The sequence below is a fragment of the Pseudonaja textilis genome, chromosome 2 (genome assembly GCF_049901715.1).
Source record: "Pseudonaja textilis isolate UNSWEBS1 chromosome 2, rPseTex1.2, whole genome shotgun sequence".
Taxonomy (NCBI): domain Eukaryota; kingdom Metazoa; phylum Chordata; class Lepidosauria; order Squamata; family Elapidae; genus Pseudonaja; species Pseudonaja textilis.
The window spans coordinates 147,910,568-147,934,042 of NC_141991.1; the positions used below are offsets into that span (position 1 = coordinate 147,910,568).

General features: G+C 39.9%; 1 protein-coding gene across 1 annotated transcript in view; it reads right to left on the minus strand.

The window, feature by feature from the left end:
• Positions 1 to 22,755, minus strand: part of KIF17 (kinesin family member 17) — a 29,364-nt gene extending 6,609 nt beyond the window's left edge. Inside the window, exons 1-11 of the mRNA XM_026711478.2 lie at positions 21,053 to 22,755; positions 20,000 to 20,146; positions 18,362 to 18,463; positions 16,671 to 16,860; positions 15,153 to 15,605; positions 12,786 to 12,895; positions 11,510 to 11,654; positions 8,703 to 8,785; positions 5,180 to 5,313; positions 1,128 to 1,359; positions 375 to 633 (exon numbers count right to left, since the gene is read on the minus strand). Of these exons, the coding sequence (XP_026567263.2) occupies positions 375 to 633; positions 1,128 to 1,359; positions 5,180 to 5,313; positions 8,703 to 8,785; positions 11,510 to 11,654; positions 12,786 to 12,895; positions 15,153 to 15,605; positions 16,671 to 16,860; positions 18,362 to 18,463; positions 20,000 to 20,146; positions 21,053 to 21,295 (2,098 nt within the window). The 5' untranslated portion in view covers positions 21,296 to 22,755. The remainder of the gene's footprint in view (positions 1 to 374; positions 634 to 1,127; positions 1,360 to 5,179; positions 5,314 to 8,702; positions 8,786 to 11,509; positions 11,655 to 12,785; positions 12,896 to 15,152; positions 15,606 to 16,670; positions 16,861 to 18,361; positions 18,464 to 19,999; positions 20,147 to 21,052) is intronic.
• Between the last annotated feature and the right edge of the window lie 720 nt (positions 22,756 to 23,475).

Genomic DNA, 23,475 nt, shown 5'->3' on the forward strand with positions numbered 1-23,475 from the left:
TTAGGAACACAGTTGTTAAGTGAATCTGGCTTCCCCATTGACTTTGCTTGTCAGAAGGTCACAAAAGGTGATCATATGACCATCATAAATATGATTCAGTTGCCAAGCGCCTGAATTTTGATCATTTGACCATGGAGATGCTGAAATGGTCCTAAGTGTGAAAAACGGTCATAAGTCACTTTCTTCAGTGCCGTTGTAACTTCGAATGGTCACTAAATCAACTGCTGTAAGTCGAGGACTACCTGAACTACACAAATTAGACCAGGAAGTTGGTGGAATTCATTTGCCTAGTCTAGCGAGTTCTTTCTTGCCTGCATTGAGAGTCTGGAGCAATTCTAGCCGGATGACCCTGTAGTGCCTGAATCTTCTCTTACCTGCAGGGAGGCTGGTCTTCTGAGTGACAGGCTCTGGGATTTTCCAGCAGCTTGATTCCTCATCCCAGGTGGATTCACGCTTGATTTTATCAAAATTGCTATAACTGCAGTCCCGCCGTATGAGAGGCTGCACTTGGTCCAGGAGCTGCTGGAAGAGCAGGAGTTCTCGCTCCTGGCGGCGGATGGTGGCCAGATAATCAATCCTTTCCAGTTCAAACTCTGATTGTAGATCTTTGATTTCAGTCTCAGCTGCCCGCAGCTGGGAAGGAGAGAACCGTTGGGTAAAAGTACAGTAATTATTTTGTAATCAATTTAATATACGTTCCACTCTGGGTAAGGCAATGGACATGCAGCATCCTATAAAAAGCCAAAAGATAAACACCCGAATGTAATACTAACAGCATCTTTATATCAATTATCTAACTCAAAATGGCTGGCTTTTCTCTTTAATAGAACTGCAAGGTTTAAGAAAATACAGATGTGCTGTCCTTATCAAAAGCTATCAGAAGATTGCCTTTACGTACAGAAACATCGCTGGCTGGTTTTTGTACTTGACAACTAGGCATCAGGAACATATGGACACGAAAAACATAATGCTTCTTAAACCAACGAATAAGCCTAAATAGAGGAGAATGACAGTGCAAACCAGTCAAGAAACTTTTTAAACTTGGGCACTTCCAGCCATTTCATACTGGAAATGGATTGGAAATAAATAAAAGTACAGGTGCATATAATTGCTTCAGAAGAAATCACCTTTTCCTTTATCTTTTCCAGCAATCGACTTTTGGCTCGCACTTCCTCCTGGATGGAGTCATAGACATTGAGTAGGACCCAGTCGCTGCTGTCTTCATCTGATTTCCTCAGAGCTTCCAGCAACTGCTGCTTCCGTTCATCTGCAATTTTCTTTCGGTGTGTATGCTTTTCCTTCAGATCTTTGTTCTTGGCCTGTTCTCCTCCAACCACCTGTTGCTCTAGCATCTGCAGTCTAGGGGGCCAGAGAGTCATCTTAACTTTAGGCATGTCTTTTAAAAACATTTCTAAACTCGGGGATCCTCCCACCACGAAGGGCCTGTTGAGAACCCCTGACATCTGTGACCTCTGTGCTACGCGATGGAAAAACCCACTAGGACTGGACGGAAAGAAATTGAAGATGGCAGGCAAGCTGTTTTTGTCATTCCAATGACTTTTGTTACTGATCTTGATACTGCAAAATATTTCAGTAACTCCAAATGGATAGCTTGGAAGTGAACGAAGTAGCATATGAGTAAGAGCATTTCACCAAGGCAGAGTTAAGTGCTACCCATCTATCTTTGAGTTGGCAGAAAATTAAACTGACATGAAATTGACGGTATCTATTGCCGTCCCCTATCCTGCCTCTACTGCCGCTTGTTCAAATCACTACAGTCACCCAAAACTATAATGGGTTTACACACTGTGGGGCTGCCCTTGGATGGTGGCAAAATAAGGGGGAACTCTGCTTTAACACTAGTGCAGCCAATAATGATTTCAGTCTGTCTCACTCATAGGCTGAGAAAGAGATGAACATAATAACATCATACCCACAATAGATTCTGCCGGGATGCGTTTATGCTGAGGTTAGCTGCAAATGTGGAAGGGTGCTGAAGATGGGTATCTGTTTCTAATCCCAGAGCTGTAATCTTCCAGAGGTCAAACAGTTCTCCAAGGCGAGAGCTAAAACAAGCCTTAAAAAAAGGCAGAGCCCCAAAATGGGAGCTCCTGCTTCTTTACTGTAAAATCTCCAGTCAGAGGTGGGATTTGCCGATCCCCAGAATTGGTCAGAACCTGCTGAATACCACCTCTGCCCTGCCGTTGATCTTTAAAGGTCCTCTTGTAGCGAATCGGAGGAAAGCCGTGGACGGTTACTCGGAACACGGCAAGGGAGAAGGAGGCCCCACCTCCCCCCTCTTTTCCTCTGCTGAAGCCTGAGATAAAAGTTTCCGTTAAGAACCTCACACTCCCCATAAAGATGCAGCATTCCTGATAAAGGGTGCTGAACAACTATCTGTGACCAACACTTTGGTATAGATCTGGATTGATGAGAATGCTCAGATGCTAATCCTTAAAAGTGATATGTATGCCTGGACCCAAAAGACTGGCTGAGCTGTAAGTAGAATGAATCCTCTCACATATGCTTGCCTGTTTTCCTCAGTCAAAGTTCAGGAACATTCTAGATTTACAGAGAAAATCTGCAAGAGAGCGTTCCCCAACTCCAAAGCAAAAGAGGCCTGCCGCATGTACTTGGGAGCCTCATGCATTGCAAACCGAGACCAATTTGAGGGTCTCTCATTTTTTCTTCACAATATAAGTACCTAAGCAATGCTGTGCTGGATTGGATGCCTGGCCTATCTAGTCCAGCAACCTGTTTTTACAATGGCCAGCCAACTGCACAAAGAAACCACAGGTCTTCAGAGGCAGGCATGCTGCCATCAAGTCTAATAACCATTTATCTCCATGACTTCCCTGAACGGATCCAATTATTCTTGGAAACAGTCAAACTGACAGACAGCATCAACCCTTATTCCATATTCTCTAATCAGTTGCACCTCTTGTGCCCACCATTGATGACAATCTAGAATACCTAATTTCAAGTTAGAATACTAAATAAGTAAGGGAGAGATTGGGGAGAAGATACCAAATTCAAATATCGCACAACTTCAGAATAATCAAGCCTAGGTATAGTTAGGGTGAGACTCTAATTTGCCCCGATTTGTCTCATTTATTGTCACTGTTTCTTCAATAACAGTGGCAGCAGTGGCGGGAACCATGGAAGCGTTTCACTCTCTTCTTGGGTGGGGGAGCCACCTCCGTAACTTCCACGGTTCCCACCCCTGTTGCCGCTCTTATTGGAGATGGCGCTGACGAGAGAGGGACAGCTGCAGCTCGGCCTGGGCGCTTGGAATGCAGGAACGGGCTGTGCACCGGGACTTTTGCAAACTTGCAGAGCCCGAGGCTGGAGCACCAAGAGTAGCAGCAGCAGAGATGCTAGCTCAGCTCTTCTCACGCCCACCCAGCCGTTTGGGATTAAACCAAAACGCAGTGTGCGGAGCTCCCAGATACCTCAAAATCTTTTTTTTTCCTGTTGTTATGGGGACGGGGGAAAAGCGGGGCCGACTCAGATGCTGTTGTTGGAGACAGCACTGGTGAGAGAGGCGCTAGCACCAGTGGGAACCGTGGAAGCTATGGAGGCCTAAGAAGCGGCTGAAACGTTGCCAGACATTCACGCTGACGTCACCCGCCTGCTGACCTGGGTAAGGGAGGGGTAAGGGAGCCCTCCATGCTCCACCATGATTGGCTGTTATTAGCGGCTGATGGTGAGGCGTAGCTGCCCGCGGGGCACTCCTAATGGCAAGTTCCCCCCCGCCTTCCTCCCCCAATTTCGCATGTTTTAAACTAAGCCTAAATTTGGGGGGAGGGGCTTAATTTCATTTTATGCCTAGAAAACATGCTGGGTCTTCCTATCGGGGGGGGCGTATTGTTGGAGAAACATAGTACATACACATACACACATATATACATACACACACACACACACACACACACACACACACACACATATATATGTTTCCATAGATTTTCACAGGTACAGGTATGCAGGTCTTGGCATGTTTGGGTCTTTTCTCGTGTAAGATTGAGAGCAGCTTGGCAACGTTTCAACAAAGTCCCACTCGCCATCTTCGCTTTAAAGCCACAGGACATGAAATTAATTTTGAGGGAACCAAATTAACTCCAATACTGAATACTTCAACAAGAGAATAATCAGGGAAGCCATCGAAATAGAGAAACACCCCCACAACATGAATAAATGGGATGATGCCTCCCGCCTACCAGACATCTGGAAACTAGCCCTTATCAACAAACGAGTCCCAGCCACGAAAACCTATACCCGACCCAAAACATCACATGACTCCACCACCATTCTCCCTCACCAGATTCAAACCCAAACCCATCCCATAGATGAAAGACAACCACTGTCCAGAAACCAGACCACGGCTGCATCACCAGCTGTCACACACCCTGACCCCCAAACCAAGCAAATGGACACACGCCATGAACACATATCCTGGCCTCAAACTCGGAGCCAAACCAAAACCCAGAATGTCACATCACAGCCATCCGCTCAGGATATCACATCACAGAACTCAGGAGGTTACACCACAAAACCTCAGGATGCTGCAACACAGCCAACGACCCAGGAGATTATAGCACAACACCCAGGATGCCACAACAATAGAACTCAGAAGGTCATCACATAGCCCATGACCCAGGTTGTTATAACACAGGAGGCTGATAGGCACAGAGCCAATACCTCACCCACACATATTGTTACGAAAAAGCCAGCCAATCTGCAAACATCAACTCCATCAACCAATCAAGAAATGACAACACAGCCAACCTCCCCACCAGTATATATAGGGAGACGGCAGCTCTGATCACACTTTGCTCGCACAAGCACGAAGCCGAAAGCACCAGCCTACGTCATTATAGTTGTGCTCTTAAAATTGTAGCAATGTTTCGGCAGAATCTCATCTGCCATCATCAGGCTTCAACAGACAAAAACAATACAGAAGCCTGATGATGGCAGATGAGATTCTGCCAAAATGTTGCTACAACTTTAAAAGCACAACTATAATGACGTGGGAAAATACCCGAACAAAGCTGAATACCATACATATAAATACCTGCGAAAACTTAAGAAAACACACACACACACACACATATAAATATATATATATATATTCATAAACACAATTCCTTTGCCTCTGTCTGCCTTCTCAATTACTGACCTGGCAAGTACTTCCTGCTGGTTCATAGGTATAAGAACGTCTTCAACTAAATCGGTCCCAGGTGTGTCTGGTCGGAAAACTTTCCTCACTTGCTGGTCCACTGGGGGAGCAGGTGATTCCTCTATATTGGACTCCTGAGCACCAGAGAACATGGGAGGCAGCAATTGGGAATATACATTAGGTCTGGTTGACAGATATCTAGGTAACCCTGTATTTACAAAATGCCTCCAAAAGGAAAATGAGGCAAAATGAATCAAGAGTGGCCATCTTCTAGATAGGCAGAATTAAGTCTAAAGTCAAAGCTGATTGGAACATGAGCATACCACAGCTGCTTTCTATTATCCTTGGTTTTGATGTTGTCAGAGTTCAACCCCACCCAAATGTTCTGCAAGGGGAACGGAAGAGCAAACAATTCACACTACTTGTGTTGAAGATGCTCTAAACTGAAAAGCCATTCACTGGCTTTTGTCGCTGGCTTGGCCTGATAAAAATTGAAGTAAATAATATTTGGAAGGTACCATTACAGCATTCAGTATGAATGTACGTCAACACTATTTGAAGCATAAGCGAATATATTTACCGAGAAATAAACTGTTTTGAGTGTTATTTGTATTTAGGATTGTAGCATAATTACACAAACATATTCATGTTTATTTCAAAGAAATTATTTCTTTCAATTGGATTTATTCCCAATTAAGGATAAGTAAGATTACCATAGTGTGGCACCACAACACTCTTAGTAAGCAGGCCCAATTTATTTGAATGGAGATTTGTTTGGTGGGGCTACTAGATACAGTAAAAATCCAGATGACCAGCAGGGGGCTGCAAAGAGATATGTACATTACAAATGAATTGCTGCCATCTAGGCGTAATGTGGTTTTTTGCAACCCAGATCTGATAGCCCTAATTTGGGAGGCACACTTAGGATAATGAAACTCTAAATGCACTTGGAGGAAAAGTCCCACTGAATTTCACAAGGTTAACATCTGATTCCCTCTCAAGTCTTGCTATGCTGCTGCATCAGGGATAGTGGGAGAGGTGTGTTTCCTGGAAGTATTTATACCTAAGGCATGAAGGTAGTTTCAACTGTTCAATTAAAGTACCTACATTGGTTAGTTGTTCTATAGGGAGATATAGGATTACTTTAGTGACAACAGCAAAGGTATAATTACATATGTGGGAGAAGGCACTGGTAAACCTATACTTTACCATATCCTCTTACATGGAATGTAAGAAGCTTAACACAGTAAAAGATGAAATTAATCAGCTAGATATGAATATCTTATGCATCAGTGGAGTGGACTTGGACATTTTCAGTCAAAGGACCATACAATTTACTACTCAAGGCACAAAAAACACAGAAAGATTGAAATTTTTTTTCACAGTCAGAAAGAATATAGCAAATCTAGCACGTGGGTACAATAGCAATATCACTTAGACTTATATACCGCTTTATAGTGCTTTACAGCCCTCTCAAAGCGGTTTACAGAGTCAGCCTATTGCCCCCAACAGTTTGCGTCCTCATTTTACCCACCTTGGAAGGATGGAAGGCTGAATCAACCTTGAGCTTGGTGGGATTCAATCTGCCAAATTATAGTAGGAGTAGTTTGCAGTACTGCACTCTAACCACTGTGCCACCAAGGCTCTTAAATATGAAGGCTATCCAAATTTATGCTCTAATCAATGATGCAGAAGAAAAAAAGGTGAATGGATTTCATAGTCAAGTCCAATCCAAAATAGAACTTGTAAGCAAGGTATGTTGCTTGTGGTTGGAGACTACAATGCCAAAGTTAGAAACAGTAAAGAGAAAAGCCTAGTTGAACTATATGACCTACATACAGAAGTGAAGGAGAAGAATAACTTATTACTTTCTGCCGATCAAAGGATGCTAATATTCAATAACTTTGAATGATGCCTTATGCATTGATACCAGACTATCCAAAAACCGAATTGCCAATATTATTAATACAAGGTTTGGGTTGGTCATGTCAAGATGTGGAATATGCTTAGCAAAATAGGGAGTGCCGGAACATTTCATTGGCCCCTTTTAAATTCTATACTCAGGACAGGAAACCACAGCCAAGACAGACCATGGCAAAACAAAGATTCCATATTGGCAAAAGAGTTAGTCAAGACTGTGTATTATTTTGTCATTTATTCAACCTATGTACTGAATATATATTAAGGGTATTGGTGGAAGATGTGCACAGTTTAAAACCTGGAGAAAGAAACAACAGTAACTTGTGTACTGTGCTGATGGTTCTACTCCAAGAGCAGAAAATAAAAATCATCTACAAGCTCTAGTCATTAACATCGAGTTGTCCAGGAAGAAATGACTATGATTAAATATAAAAAAGATCAAAATAATGACAGCAGGCACTGCCACCATCCTTAGAACTGCCAAAGAAGGATACTGAAGTGATATCAGGGCACTTTAAAACCAACTGTCAGCATCAAGAAATCAGTAGTCAAGAAATAGATCAGAAACTAGTATGGAAAAGATATTCTGATATTGTGGTGCATCTATATCTACAAAGATCAGGACTGTGTAGCTAATAATTTCCCTTGGGACACTCACTGGGAACAAAAGTTGGAATTTGAAGAGGCAGGAAAAAATAAACGCTAATGCTTTTAAACTCTGGTGTTAGAGAAGATGTTTGAGAATACTAAGGATAAATAATTCCAGAGTTTTCAATTGAGGCACAAATGACTAGTGTCGGATTATCATACTGAGGACACAATATGCAAAGACCTAACTCTCTTGAAAGGTGGAAGGATAGAGGATGACCAGCAACAAGCAGATGGATGTAAGGGGAGCTGCGGTAACCATGAGGAACAGGTGTTAGGAACTGCAACCAAGGCAACAGACAGACAAAAAAAAATTGAGTCCAAGAAGGAAATGTAATTTGAGTTAGACCAGACCCTACCTAAGTTCTCTTGAAGATAAAGGGGGTGGGGGTGCATTCAGACTTAAAAGATTCTCTGATTGTAACCTTATAATAAAAGTAATAAAAGTTTTTCATCTTTGGCTACCTAGTCTAGTCTACCTTAAAATGCTGACATTGGGTGATGGATACACTGCTGGAAAGCCTGAAAGGCTGGGGACAGGTTTAATAAATTACTCCATCTTAACTTAAAATGCCTTTCATTGTTGGCTGATATTAGTTTAATGCAATAATTTAGCATTGTTGGACGTCTGTTTAAGATAACTCTCCAATTCTGCCGGCAATTACAACATAGAACTCTGAGAAAAGTTTTCTTGTAAAATAATATGAATTATTAAAAAAACAATTCTTATATAAATGCATTCTAAGATTACCTCCGAGATATGATAACATTTTGAAGCACTAAGAATTACAATCATTAGAAAATGCAATTTTTCTCTCCTCAAAGCGTGCAGTATTGCTAAATCTACTCCATCTGCCTTAAAAGTATTTTGTGAACATTCTGGTATCGATGACATAAAAATAATCCCGCTTCTCCTTTGCTGTTTTATAACTAGAAGTTCCATCTGGCAGAATACCTTAGCTGATAATTCAGTATCTGAAGCAGGGATGAGGGATGAAGGAGCTTGGTCAGAAAGAGCTTCAGCTGACTCTGCCATTTCTAGAACAAACAGGAGATAAAATAAGACATGAGGAGAAAGCTCTATTAACCTTTTGCAGTTTTCAATTGAGGCACAAATGACTACTCTGAGGATCTGAGAGACACATTTTTAAAGGCAGCTAAGCTTTCTGAAGGGCCAAACATTTGGGGCTTTGAGGTCTCTACGAAGAGACAGATGGTGATGGTGTTTAACAACTCTCACTGATTCATTAGATCCTCTTTCCAGAGTCTAGCCTGGTTATATTCAGGCGACTTATAGAGCATTGTAATATGCTTTATATGAGTGCTTTTGATCAAAGTTTGGGAGCTTCAACCACCCAAAGAGCAGCACTTCCATCTTGTTCAGCTTATTTGTGTGGTCTAGGCCATGTCAAATTTTTCAACTTTCAATTTCCAAACATTAGGGGTGTTCAAAAGTTGTGACATGTCTTGGGGATTTAAATTATTTTAATATAATTTAGATGTGCTTAGTAAGTAACTATATAAATATCACAACATTTTAACATTTTGTTATGTTTCATTTATGTGCAGTCTAATTTAATCTACAACTCCTGCAAGACATCAGTTGCCACAGATTCTCTATAATTGAGGATTAAAATTAAAGGCATAGCTGGTGCCATTTACGCCTCAGCACTCTGAATAATCTTGGTTTACAAGATCCCAGTAGTAAAAGAAGTAAAAATTAACTGGAGCAACTGGTTACTCCAAAAACTGCACTGTTCATCTCTTCCAAAAGCCAAACCAAGAAAAACCCCACTGGATCTCCCCAGAGCGCTGTCTAAAATCCGACAAAGGGCATTGGGCTTACTGCTCCAAAGAGTCAGCAAGCCACCCTCCTGTTAGCAGGGAGAATGTTCCCTGCCTGGCAAAGGCAGAACTCAAGAGGTAGCAGGTGGCAACTACAAGCAGTAAAAACAAGAAGACAGTAGCAAAATCTGCTTCTGCAATGTGACAGGGAATCTGCTTGAGGGCTGCAACACACACATACGCATAAGCTTACCATTCATTGCCCAGGATAAAGAGTTTTGCCCTGCCTCAAGACAACATTGGCCTATCAATTTTCTCTGGCACTTTTGAACAGATATTAAAATATCAGATATGGAATTTTCTGCTGTTATGTTTATTAAATCTAAGAAGTGACTATTCTGTCTACTAGGATTACTTTCTGGAATCTACCACCAATATTACTAAGTAACCCTATCTTGTTCCAGTTGGTCTGGAGGAAGTGTGCACATTGCTCTATTTGCCTAAAATAATCACACTTTAATACTTTGCTTAATGTATTATGGTTTTTGCTAGTCATGAAGAAGGCAAAGTCAGTCTCTCTCTCTCTCTCTCTCTCTCTCTCTCACACACACACACACACACACACATCACAACCACCACCACCACCACCAACAACAACAAATTTCTAATTTCCTGGAATGTTCAATGTTATCCAGCAGATCCTCTTATCATTAAAAATCTGACAAACTGTCATCTTGCAGTCCCTTCTGCCCCCTTCATAATCTTCTTTGGGTGCCTTGATTCATGATTAGGATTTTCAGTATGATTACTATGATGATACTTAAGTCTAGCAGTCTTTTGTAATCTCTGATGACAATACATGATAGTATGTTTGTTAAAGTTTTTTCTTAGATGTGTTTTTATTGTCTCAGGCTGAATGGGGCAAGACATAGACATCTGAGCTTCTGCTTCATTATCCTTCTCATTCTCCATGATTTTCCTGTTCGTCTCAGGACAATTCTGTAGCTTCCTCTGTCCATTGATAGATGAGTAGCTGATACCCATTTACTGATTTTCCAGTAAAAGAGTTGCAAATTTTCATTTCATAATATTCATAGGATGCAAGAGAGGCTCAACAAAAGACACTGTGACTTTATATCTGTTTGGATTTTTCAATCTAAAATTAGTATAGTAGTTTTCCAACAGGTGTTTTCAGTTCCTCTCTCCATCTCTGACTTTAGTCCACAGCTGCTTGAGGTTTTCATGCTCTTCTTGTGTTTTGTTCCATCACAAGGTTCTTCACTGGCTCTCTACATGAGTGAAAGTCTGATTCAACTATGGGTGCTTACAATAAGAGCCGCCATTCATAATTCTCTATTTGTCTGCCTTGTTTTCTCCTGCTAATTCTTTGTGTTCCCTTATGGGGCAAGGTTGTCTTTTACTTTGCCATTCCAGGATTGCAATGTTTATACTCTGGGATTTCAGATATCAAACCTGAAAATCTAGAAATCAACTCTCTCCTTGCCTTCATCTCTCCAAATGTGATGGTTTTTAAAAATCCTTTTTATTTGACTACTGGAGTAGCATGGAGCTTGGTTATTTTACCCTATTCAGAGTAATATGAGTATTTTCCAGGTTATTGTTATTTTTATACTAATAATGGATGCACACATGTGCTGGGATACTTTGGGACATCCTATTAATATGTATGGTTGTTGCATTTATTTTAGTTCTAAATATTGATTTTACTGGTAGGTTGTTATGAAGTCATTTTAATGGTTGGAATTTTGTAACTATTTTGTTTTTCTTGGATTGATACTGTGCCTCGATCAAGGCATGTAATAAATAATTATGCATATTTTCTAATTAAGAACAATTTACATTTTAATTATGATATAATAATTATTATAATCAGGCTACATGCTGCAACCAGAATCAAGTTTTGGATTCCTACCTTACCTACAATCTTGTAAGACCCAAATAACCTTTTACATGTACCTGTTCCACTTGTACCCACTTCCAAAGTGTGGAACTTCATATCATAAGCGTTCCTCAAGGCACTGATGTCTTCCTCGAGCCGAAAACGAGATTCTTGTTCAGCTTCATATTCCGCCTTCAACTGGGCCAGCTTCTCCTCATACTCCTGAAAATGTCAGGAAAATTAGCCAAGGCAATCTATTGTAATGCATCTTTGAACCATCCAGAGTTGCTTTGTAGAAAGAGATAGGTGGCATATACAGAAAATTTAATTAAAAGAAATAATTAAAAAAAACCTCTAGACCTTACTTTCTAAGGCAGGTCTGTCAAACTCCTGACCCTGTCGAGCTCTTGACCCGCAGGCCAGATGCATTATGCACTGGCCATACCCATACCCGGTTTAGTGAAGGGGAAAAAGTCCTGAGACATCACGTGATGCCGCCGTGACGACGCGAGTTTGACACCCCCGTTCTAGGGGATGTGTTTGTGACTGACAGGGCCTTTAAATCTTTTAGGCAAAGAACAGGAATTATAGACTTGCATTCCAATTTATTTAGTGGATACCTAATTGCAGAGGATTTTATAGAAGCTCAGTTTTGTGGCCTTAGCAGATGCAGTTTTGGCTAACCTAAAAAACCAAGAGGGATTAGCCCTCATTAATTTTGGATGGAAAACATTTTGATTCTCCAGGGCTGTAAATTATAAGTTATTTCTGGAAAACTAGTATCAGCCAATATCCACAAATAGTTAACAATGCCTTAATTATGTTAAAACAGTCAAAAAAGTAAACAGTGAGCAAACTTTCAGAAGCCCCTTTTTTCTTGGTTGTGCCTGTTGTTTTCTCAAACTGCCACATCTTGAAGTTCACAAACAAAAACAGATAGCTGAGATCTAAAGGACAATTGCTTTCAGAGATAATGCTATCTTCAGAAAATATTTTCCAGGGAAGTTTATTAACACCATCACTTTTATCTTTAGGCTCCCAGAAAAAAAGAGAAACTCCTAAAGTGGCAGCATCTTTTTTTCAGGCTGACGTAGAAGCCTCATGCATATCCACACACTTCTTTAAGGAATCAATTCAAAATGTGTGTTTTCAAAGGGAAAGAGCCCCATGATTCAGCTTGGGTGATTTTGTTATTCCCTAAAAGTCAGTTAACAGGCTATCTGTATTAGGAAACTTGCAAGGCTCTCAATCTGCCATGGGGCCTATGTGTGAATTAATCTATCTGGAAGATCAGATTGAAGAAAACTTCAGCATGGAATTTCCTTCCTGTACCAGAAAACATGGCCAACTTACTTCTCGGATTAATTGCTTCTCTTTCTCAACATCTGGCTGGAACTCAGGAGCAAGTTCTAGCTTGTCCTCAGGTTGAATAGCCTCAGGAGGTAACAAGTGAGGACATTCCGCTAAGGAAGGAAGGAAATACTGTAACTAAAAAGCAGCATCTCTTAGTGACTTATCCACACTGAACTCTTCAGTTGCTCCTGTCCTGTGCTCATGCTGGCTTGACATTGAGACACTTGGACAGCAGTTTACAAGGAATTCAGCCTGGATGGCAGGTTGCTATGTCCTCCTACTCCACAATTCTTCCACTGCTCTTCCATCCCACTTTTCTGTTTCAGAAAAGCAATGACCAATCAATTTACTTCCCGAGAGCAAATCTTCTAAGACATATATATTTATATCTATCTATCATTGAATTGAATAGTGAGAATTAAAAGCATTGAAGTGTACATATATGTAAGCACAACAATCAACAAAAATTAAAATTCCTTTTTATTGCCCTGTTGTTCTCTTTATATTTTCTAGAGTTTTACTAGAGTTTATTAGGATTGCTGTAATAGCACAATGGTTATAACACTTAACTTTTAATTGGCTGGTTGTTGCTTAAAACTCAGCAGAAATTTGCTTTAAGCAAGCATTACATTTCCTGCCCCCCATGAGCTGCAGTGGATTAAAAAATAAAATGATGTACTCATGAATTTAATAAAAAAAAGCACGAGAGAAAGATAACCCAAAGAAAAATAGTAAGTTTATTTTGAGGTTTCTGCTGGGTTTTGACCTAATGACGTTCTATTCAGAAGGCAAGCATTTAACCTTTGTGCTATTATAATTTTCCTGGTAAAAGTAATTCTAGAAGATATTAGAGACCATAGTAATCCCCTATTCAGTTCAGAGGGCATTCTTAATTTTGTTAATCAAAAGCTGCTGGGGTTATCTTGCAAGAAAGTAGAATGGCCAGGAACATTCAAAATCCTATGTGGGGAAATGGAATGCTTTAAAACGGCAGGGGAAAAAAATCCCACTTCAAGAGGTTAAATTTTCAATGGGAGGAGTTATATAGAGTGACATTGCCTGGTCTTGACCTTAGAAATGGCTGCTGATCCATTCTGACCACCAGGTAATCACACAGTGCAAATAAGCCCAAGATGGCTTGAAAATGGTCCTGGCAGCAAGATTATTCTATTAATTATTTTATAATGATTGAAACTACCACCACTTCTAAGAGTTGAATACTGTCCACTTTAATTCCGGATAGATGAACTTTCAATATTTTGCTTCTCTCATCATTTTAGCGTGGGAAATATGTGGTTGTATTTAACTGCCACAGGCAATCTAGATTTTATAACCACAGTTTGAGAAAAAAAGCATGATTTCCCAGAATTTACAGTACAAGTACTGAATTCCTGGGAAAATGCCATTTTCTCCCCACCATTTTAAGGTACTATGAAAAGTATCAGTACATCATGGAAAAAAGGTTTGCCAGCATTATGGGCATGTAAGAAAAAAGTCAGAAAAAATACTTTTGGAAGTAGATTCCCCAAAGTATGTTAACAAAAGAAATTAGCTATTCTCCTTTCTATGCTTGAGATGCAATAAACACAAAGGAACTCTAGTACACTTGTTAAGATTACCCTCACTGAGAATTCTTTATTGGTTAGATGTTATTACTAGGGTGAACTACAGTAGTTTCTTGGGAAAAAGTTAAAGTTGAACCAAGCAAAGGGATTACTGAACTGTATTCAAAAAATTGGGATTTATCCATGCATCTTTGGAAAAATTGTGCCTGGATATCTGTGTAAAAAGTACTATGTTTGTGTAGCAGATTCTAAATGTTGGTTCCATTAAATTAGTTGAATTAGCTCTCTGTTGTTAGAGTGGCAAGATCAGGATAGTATCATTTGATTTGATCTTTTTCTTGGAGATACCAAGGATGGAAATCTGAGGCTTCTTTACAAGTGATACACATCCTACCATTTGAAAACAAAACAATCAAGAAGAAATGTCCTTGGAAATAAATAAGAAAATATACCCAGGGTTCTTATTCCTTCACAAACATTTTCCATTCTGTTCCTCTGGAGCCCTTGAATCTCTAGTCATTGAATGCAACTTGTGTGAACATATTCTTAATTTTTCCTTTCACCTGGCAGACAACTAACAGGAAAGTGTGGGTGGCGTCCCCCCTTCATAATAATGCGATGACTGTCATTATTGAAGCAGGTAAACTCTTTTTCAAGCAAACAATCCAAGGAACTAATGAAATTGAGAGGTCCTTGGTGCTCTCTGAGTTTGGTTCCTTTTTTGCGGACATTTCATTACCCAAACTAAGCAACATCACCAGTATTAAGACAATTGTACCCTCACCATCTAAGTGGGCCCTACCTTGTAAGTTATTCAGGTTTATCTGCTGAGCCAAGATAGCTTTCAAATGCTTGATCTCCTCCTGGTACTCTCTCAGGAGAGCATCTTTAGGGTCCTCATTAATGCGAGGCTTGTTGCGGATGTTCTTGGCTCGGTGGGCGTAGCGCAAACTGCTAAGAGTCTCATCATAATTGTTGTCAGCAGGAGACAAGCACGCCACCATAAGTGTCTTGGTGTTACCTCCAAGAGAGTCCTGCAGCACCCGAGTCAGTTTGGAGTCTCGGTAAGGGACATGCCTACATCTTCCATCTGCAAGGGCTGAGATCACATTGCCAAGTGCTGAGAGAGAAAGGTTGATTTTGGTGGCCTCTTTGAGGCGCTCACCAACAGCTCCAGTTTTGGACTGCCTCTCACTCCCAGCAAGGTCTACCAGATTGAGCTTTGAAGCCCTCAGATGATCTTGACCTCTCTCATCTGCATAAAAAGAATGAATCTGGGTTGGTCAAAGTTCTTGGAAGAGAAAGTAACTCTTAAATTGTACATTATAGCCTTCACCAATCTGACGTTCCTCAGATTACCTGGGACTGTATCTCCCAGACTTCCCAGACAATAAGGTTATTAGCTCATATGTTACAGTCCAACCTCATTTAACAGGTGTCAGATTCAGAAAGGCTGCTCTAAAAGGTAAGGAATGTGTACTTCCTCTGCCAGTGATAAGAACATTATTTCTGTTCATTTCAGGTGTCAGAAAGCAGATTTTCAGGCATTTTAAAAACCGAACCATGTGGATCACATCAACCCAAGAATAAAATCACATAATAAAGTGATGAAGTGCTTGAATGGACTAGCACACTCCATTCCTCTGTTACAATGTTCCTCTACATTAAAATGTGTAAAGGAAATGTTTGTTTGTTTATTTAGTTATTTTAAACATTTATATGGCTGTCCAACTCAACCAGTGTGACCTGGGAGGTATAAAGCAAAAACATTTGAACATTAAACAAGATTTTTAAAAAGTTACATATCATTAAAAATAACTCTGATGTGTAAAATGGCAAACTGAACAGATAACACTTCAAAAAGTTATGTTAAAATATGATGTAGTTTCCTTGGTAACACACATCAGCCAAATTTGATTCAGTATTACATATGAATTAGGTTTCTATTAGTTGTTCAACAAGCTATGATTAAAATAAATTTTCCCTTAACTATGTGAAACCAATGATAACCTGAATAGGAATAAATGACATGAAGCAGCACAATCATCTATGATACTATAAGAGAATCAGGAGCATGATTGTAATTAATAACCTCCATAAAGATTTCATATGTTCCACTATGCACTATCCTTATAGCTGTTTTATTGCTTAGAAGAAAACAGTCTTGTGGCAGCCCAAGCTTATATAACTTCCACAGATCAATTGGGGAGCAATTAGATTTTCTTTTGATTCTTCTCTCCCTGATTCACCAGCAGAGATCCAGAAATCTGCTATATGCTATCCCAACCCACCTCCTTACCCAACTACATTTCATTTTTACCTACAACGTAGATTTCCATATTGATGGTGAAGATAGAATGGGAACGTGAGGAGTCCTTGTTCATCAAGGTATAGCCCACTGCACGATTTTTCCAGCCTGTCTCCATGATGCGCTCGCACTGGGTGATACTATGTACTGTGTGCTGTGAAAGACCCTTCACATACACCCCTTTCTCTGGATGCTCTTTCAGCTGCAAGGAGGGTCATTAGAGCAACAATTACAATGAAGGCTGCAGAGAACTGTATAGACTAAGAAATGGCCAGAAACTCTTTTTTGTCAGGTTTTAGGGCAGTAATCAAGAGTCCGGGCATTTGGATATTTTGGATCCAGAATACAGTTAGCACAAAGTGAATAAAGGGATTTAAGTTTTATTGTTGGCTCAAGCATAACATAAAAAAGCACACATACCAAGCAAGATGATACCCAATTCTCTTATAAGCTGCCAGGAGCTCCAACAGAGATACTCCAAGGGCATCCAGTTTTCACAGTACCACACTACTGGGTTTCATGTGGAAGCCTCCAACAAACAAACAACAACTCCACAATTTTTATCAAAACTTGGCATTTTAACTTCATGGCCTTGCTATGGTCAGGAGACTGCAGCATATGCCCAGCACATGGCTCTGGGATGGGAATTGAATGTCTTGAGATTTTCAAGGTGGGAAATGTTTTGAAACTACATAAAGATCCCCCACCTCTTCACCTTCGTTCAGTCAGCAAGAGTGAAAAACAGGCTAGCTCAAAATGAGCTCTGCACTTTTAGACTTTTTTTTAAATATGAAGGAGAAATCAAAGCTTGTCACTAAACTCCTCAATATAACAGTGATCTTCCACACTGCCACTAGAGGATCAAAGTGTAATCTACCAGAAGGAAGGTCTTGAATATACAATACAGTATAATATAATGGTGCTTTACTACTAAATGAATGCCCTACTAGTGAGTATCTGAAGGAATAAATTCTCCTTTCTTATATAAATTTATTAAAATATTTAAAAACAAAGACAAAAGCTAATACAAAGGTATAAGGTAAGAAAAAGGAAAAGAAAAATTTAAAAGTACAAGAAAGAAAAACAAAAAAGAAAAATAGAAAAGAAAAAAGATACACAGAAATGATTTTTTATCTTCTTTACAGCAGTTACAGATACAATTGTAGATTGACCTCTTTCCCTAAGTTACATCATGACTCTTCTTTCTATATCTCATCTAATCATCAAAACCATATTCTGTTTTTCTGTTTTACACAAAAAGTCTATAAGGGGTTTCTAGTCAGAAATAAACATATTGTCTTTTCGCTAACCAACACGTCAGTTTGTCCCTATCAGAAAGTTGTTTTATCTTCGCTAACCATTTCTCCGTTCTATGAAAACATACATCAACATAGACATGCAGAAATTTGGCCTATCTTAATTTTAACTAGTGGGGAGAGATATCAGAACCCAGAATGTTCAAAAATTTGTCCCTTCAGAAATTGATTGCCCTGATTTAATGCTTAATTCAATATGTTACTTATTTGGCTAACCTGTCTTATTTTTTATTTCATGTCACTAATAAATTTTTCATTGTATAACATACATTCTTGACATAGTTTCTTTTGCTTACACTGAATTGTTAGAGCTTAAATTTCTGGCATTGTTGGGTTGTTTGACTTACTTCATACTAAGTTCTTGCCCTGTTAGTCTGTTGTCCTCACCTCCAGTTTCTGCTTGGTGTTTGGACCCAGGAGGTCTCTGATTTCTTCATTATAGATCTCCAGGTAAGAGGCTCTCACCAAAAACTTGGTGTTTTCTGCACACTATTAAAAAATAAAAGGAAAAATATTTCTTAGATTTCCAGTCTGATAATTTATTTGGGGGGTGGGGATTTATTTCCCATAGGTACATAGGTGGATCCTATTTTAATAGGATCTGAGACTGAGTTGTATTCCAACCATCTGCAACTATGCACACATGATGTCAAGAAAATGGCTTATAAATACACCATTACTAATACTACTTATTTATTTATTCATTACTTATTCCAGTATTGCCAGGGCAACATACATTATTGCTACCTTCTAAAATATATTAGCTCACACTGTGTGTGCACATGTTTGGAGAAAATGTTTGAAAGGAATGTCCAAAACTGTTGATATAGTTTGAACCTCCCAACATCTAATACAAAATCAGAATGGCTTCATCAATAAGTATTATCAAAATACACTGTAGGGAGGAAGTTCATTTATCAGAGCTCTTATCTTTTTTCTATCATTGGAAAGATATCATCATACCTTTAGTCACCATTTACTTCTAGAATTTTAATTACTTATTTTGTGTAGTGAATCCTACTGCAACCCTAGTCCAAGGTGCCTGAGGCAGAAAAACTAATTCCAAAGAAAAGGTATAAATAAAAGAGTAAAAAAATGATTTGGAAATACACAAAAATATATTGGAAGAATGTTTTTAATAAGTTGAAGCTCATCCACAATCTCTCAAGACATTGTCCTTAAAATTTTGAAAATAAAAAAGAACAGCACCCACTGAGAATATAATACGGAATATATGTCAGATAACAGCATTTAAAGAAGATATTTCATGTGAACTAACATGGAGCTTCAGGAAGGTTTCTTATGCACAAATAGATGTTATACAAGAGCATGGTATAACATTCTTTTTTAGTGCTCTTTTAATAAGACCTGTGCAAATGTTCTTGATAGAAGTTACAGCTAAAACTGCTTGTTGAAGTGTATCATCATTCAATTATTATTAGGATTTGCGATTTATTTCTAATTTGTTATCACAAATATCATTCCTCAACATATTATACGTTATTATACATATACAAACACACATATATATGTATGTGTACAGACACAAACATATAATGTCATTGTTGACTTTAGGAGAATTGTATTTTATTCTGAGCCTTCTCTGTTCAGTCACATTTTAGTATAGTTATAGTTATATGAGTATCAATAGGGAGCATCACTAATAAATAATATTCTCTATAATAAATTATATTATATTAAATGTTACTAAATCTAACATGCTTGTGTTGTTCAGGACCTCTTTCTGCAGTGAAAGACTGGTAACACCTATCTGTAAGAGAGTAGGTGGACTGGTTGGTCCATCCATCCATCTGCATCTTAATGTTATGCAGTGATGGAAAACAGCACACCCACGAGAAAATAAGTGCACATGAACCCACAGCAGCCAAACTATAATGGCTGAGATAAGGCAGTTTCTTATGAGGCACCAAGTTGTTGAGCTGGAATTTCTAGAAGAAACACAGAAGAGTCAGTTGTCTAAACAACAGCTAGATACTCTTTCGTACATTTTTATCAGTGATATACCTGCACACTCTCAAACAAATGTTCAAAGGCTCTGGGAATGATACCCTTCTGAGAAGGTGGATCCAGAATCCCTTGCATGGTAAAGGATTTCCCACTGCCTGTCTGCCCATAGGCAAAAATGGTCCCATTATAGCCTTCTGTAACACCCTGAAAAAGAAAAAAAAACAATCAATCTGAATAATTATAATCAATTTGAACTTGTATGTTTCTACCTCAGTATCTGTCCTGTCTTACTGGATCCTTTTTCTAGAAACCTAATCAGACATATACTTGCTTGACTAAATTATCCAAGAGTTTCAGCAGTCTCTTCTCATAGAGACAGAAACAGAATCTGTAACTGGAAATTGAGAGGCCAACATTCAGGTCCATTATCTAAGCATCTTTGGGCAGGTGCTTCAACAAAAACAAAGATGCAAGTTAATAGGGGAAGTATTCAGTGGCTTTCAGAAATATATCACTTAACTTCATGTAAATTCTGCAACTGACAGATTTTGAACAAGCAAATAGCATAGCTTGCTCAAACGTAGAAATAGCATTCTCATTATCCTCAATAAAGATTGGCCAAAATTCTATATCGGAGTAAGAGATGAAAGAATGAGAAAGTGTGAGGGAAAATAAACTTGATAATCTACTGGGGTAAAGAAGTAACATTTGCAGTCATGTTTCTATCTGGGAACAGAAATTAAAGGGAACTACATGGGTTTTTTTTCTTGGCGATGACTGGGTATGACTGGTTTATGTGACACAATTTATCAGGGAAAGTCAGTTTAACCTCAAACAAGCCAGGGACCATTTTAATTGAAAACTCCAATCCACAGTTGATTGGTTACCCCATTCTTGGCATAGTCAAGTATATTGTGCAGAAGTAGACATACTGTCGCTTCTGAACCACATGTATAGATGTTGGGTGTTCTCAGCCAATTTTAACCATATTGATCCAATTTAAATTATATTAATCCAGCCACAATTTACCATGATCTGCCTATATTTGTAATATTTACGTACTGTAATTAATTTGTTTGACACCAATAACAGTTAATCACTTTCACTCACCTCTATCACTGGATAGGCAATTTCATTGTAGATCTGTTCCGTATTATGGTTCAGGTAATATGCCCCATCAAAAGTAAATTGTTTGGGAGGATCATCTTCAGCTGCAGGGTTCTGGATGAAGCACTGACCACGGGCACTGTCCATATTAATTACTACCTTGCAGCCAAGCTGTTTTTCACGTTCATTCAAAGGGCGGCAACGCACAATCACTTTCACTGCTTCTGAGGCCATGACCAAAACCATGAACTCTGGCTTGTTGTTGTTTGTTTGTGTGTGTGTGTGTGTGTGTGTATATACGCACTAGATCAAATTAATTCTAGAGCATGAAGTTCCTACTCACTTCTGTGGATATCAGGAGCAAAGTAACAAAAAAGGCAAGTTATAGGCAGCGATTGTATTCAGATATAACTGGGCTTGGAAACTGGCTCATTTTTCCTGGCAGCATAAGCATTAGAAAACAAATATTTCCTTATGGGTACAGTCAATGCAAACAGATGTGCCTGAACAAGATTGCAAAAGGCAATGTGTTTTCTAGAAAGAAGGGAGAACCACCAACATCAATTTAAAAAATGTCAGGGATGGGAAAAAAACCAGAGGCAATGTTGGGCCTGGATGATGGGGGGAATCTGAATGAAAGAGGCAGTTGATTTTCCTTGGTCTTGCTGAGAGAGAGGTAGTGATATGCTACAGCAGAGGGTTCCAGGTTTCCATCTCCCACTAGGCTGTGAGTTTGTACAGATTCTGGGAACAGTTTTCTATGGGACACACCTAGAAGCCACTTATGACCTCACAATACCTCCTACAGGTATAGAAGGCCAAGAGGTGAAAGGGACACATCCAGCAAATGATCTCTGCTTGTTTCATTCAATGCTTTGATGCTGTAGAAGTGAAAGGAATACTGGACCCCTCCACCACTCTGACTGCAGCTGATCCAAAAACAGGCTTTCAGGATCAGAAACCCTCACTCCCAAAGAGACCTCAATATTATTAGTGACTCTGAATTATTTCCTGCGTGGAAAGAGTACAGGGTTTCCACAGGGAAGCTGGCAAGAAATTAGGCGCTTTTTCCTGATCAGTTTGACCCTAAAGATCACTAAGCACTGTGTCTCAGAAACAGGAACATGGGAAGATGCATTCAGTCAAGCAACGGTCCCCTCAAGCCTGGTGCAATAGACCTAGCTCTTCCATCAACCGCTGCTCTTTGGCAGGATATCAAAGCAGGTGAAATGGCAGTGGAAAGAATAAGACTCCCTTCAGAGTGTCACCTTGACTTTGGTAATCTGTTGTCAGAAAGTGAATGGAGAGTGTGAGGCTCACACTAAGCTTTGGAGCAGTGTCAGAAAAATGGCATGAGCCAAACACACAAAAAGGAGCTGTGCTAAGACATGTTCCAGTATCAAAGAAGTTCCCGGAAAAGTATTTGTGTCTTGATTATGGGGCAGAAGGTTGGTGGCTGAAAAACCACTTTATTTGTATTGACCTGGGATGGATTGGGGGTGGGAGGGAAACGGGGAAATCAGAGACTACAACCTATTTAATATTTGAATGAAAAGGGGCAAAATGATGGATGGGTGGGTGAGTGGATGGGGAAGCTGAAGAAAGTTTAGCAAGTGCAAGCAGGGTGGCATAAAGCAGAGATGCCCAGCGAAGTAGGAAGCACAGGAAAGCAATGCTCCCTTTCAGAGGCGGGCAGAGCTTGCCATGCCAAAAAAAAAAAACTGCTGGCAGGGGTGGGGGGGAGAGAAAATGGGGCAGTAGTGGAGGGTAACACCCGGACCTTCCCCGGACCTTCCTTCCGCGTGCCCGCCTCTCACCGTCCCTTCCAGGCGGGTCCTGGCTTGCCCGCCTGCACCCTCGCCCAGCGCCACCGACTTCCAGCTTCTATTTGCAGGCTGCGGGGTTGCTGACGGCAGCGTCCCCGTTGCCTAGGTTACTAGGGAGTATCGCCCGGCCTGCTCAGCTGGGGCAACGGGCGGGGAATGCCGCGCAATGACTCTGCTGGTTCTTGGGGTGATGAAACAGTCTCCCGGAGCCAAATGCAAGACTGTGGCAAAAGCGAGGAAAAGATTTGTGGCACTTTAAAGTTTCTCTGCATTATCACGACATAAACTTTCAAGGCTCACACTGAGTTAGATGTTTGGAGTATAATCCTGAGACAGGAGAATATATATACCCAGAGTATGCTTTTCCTATGATTTTATTATTTCTACCCTCACAATCACAGGTTCACGCTTCGTTTCGTTCCCAAGCTTTGGCTGTTTGTAGTTGGTTTTTAAATGTAAAGGGATATCCACATGTTTAATGTACCCCTGATTAGAGCAAAAATAGACACATTCCTATTTTGTCACTAATTTACGACACTAGTGTCAACTTGTTCTCCAAAGATCCAGCAGAAGGCAGACACACACAACAGACCACGCTGT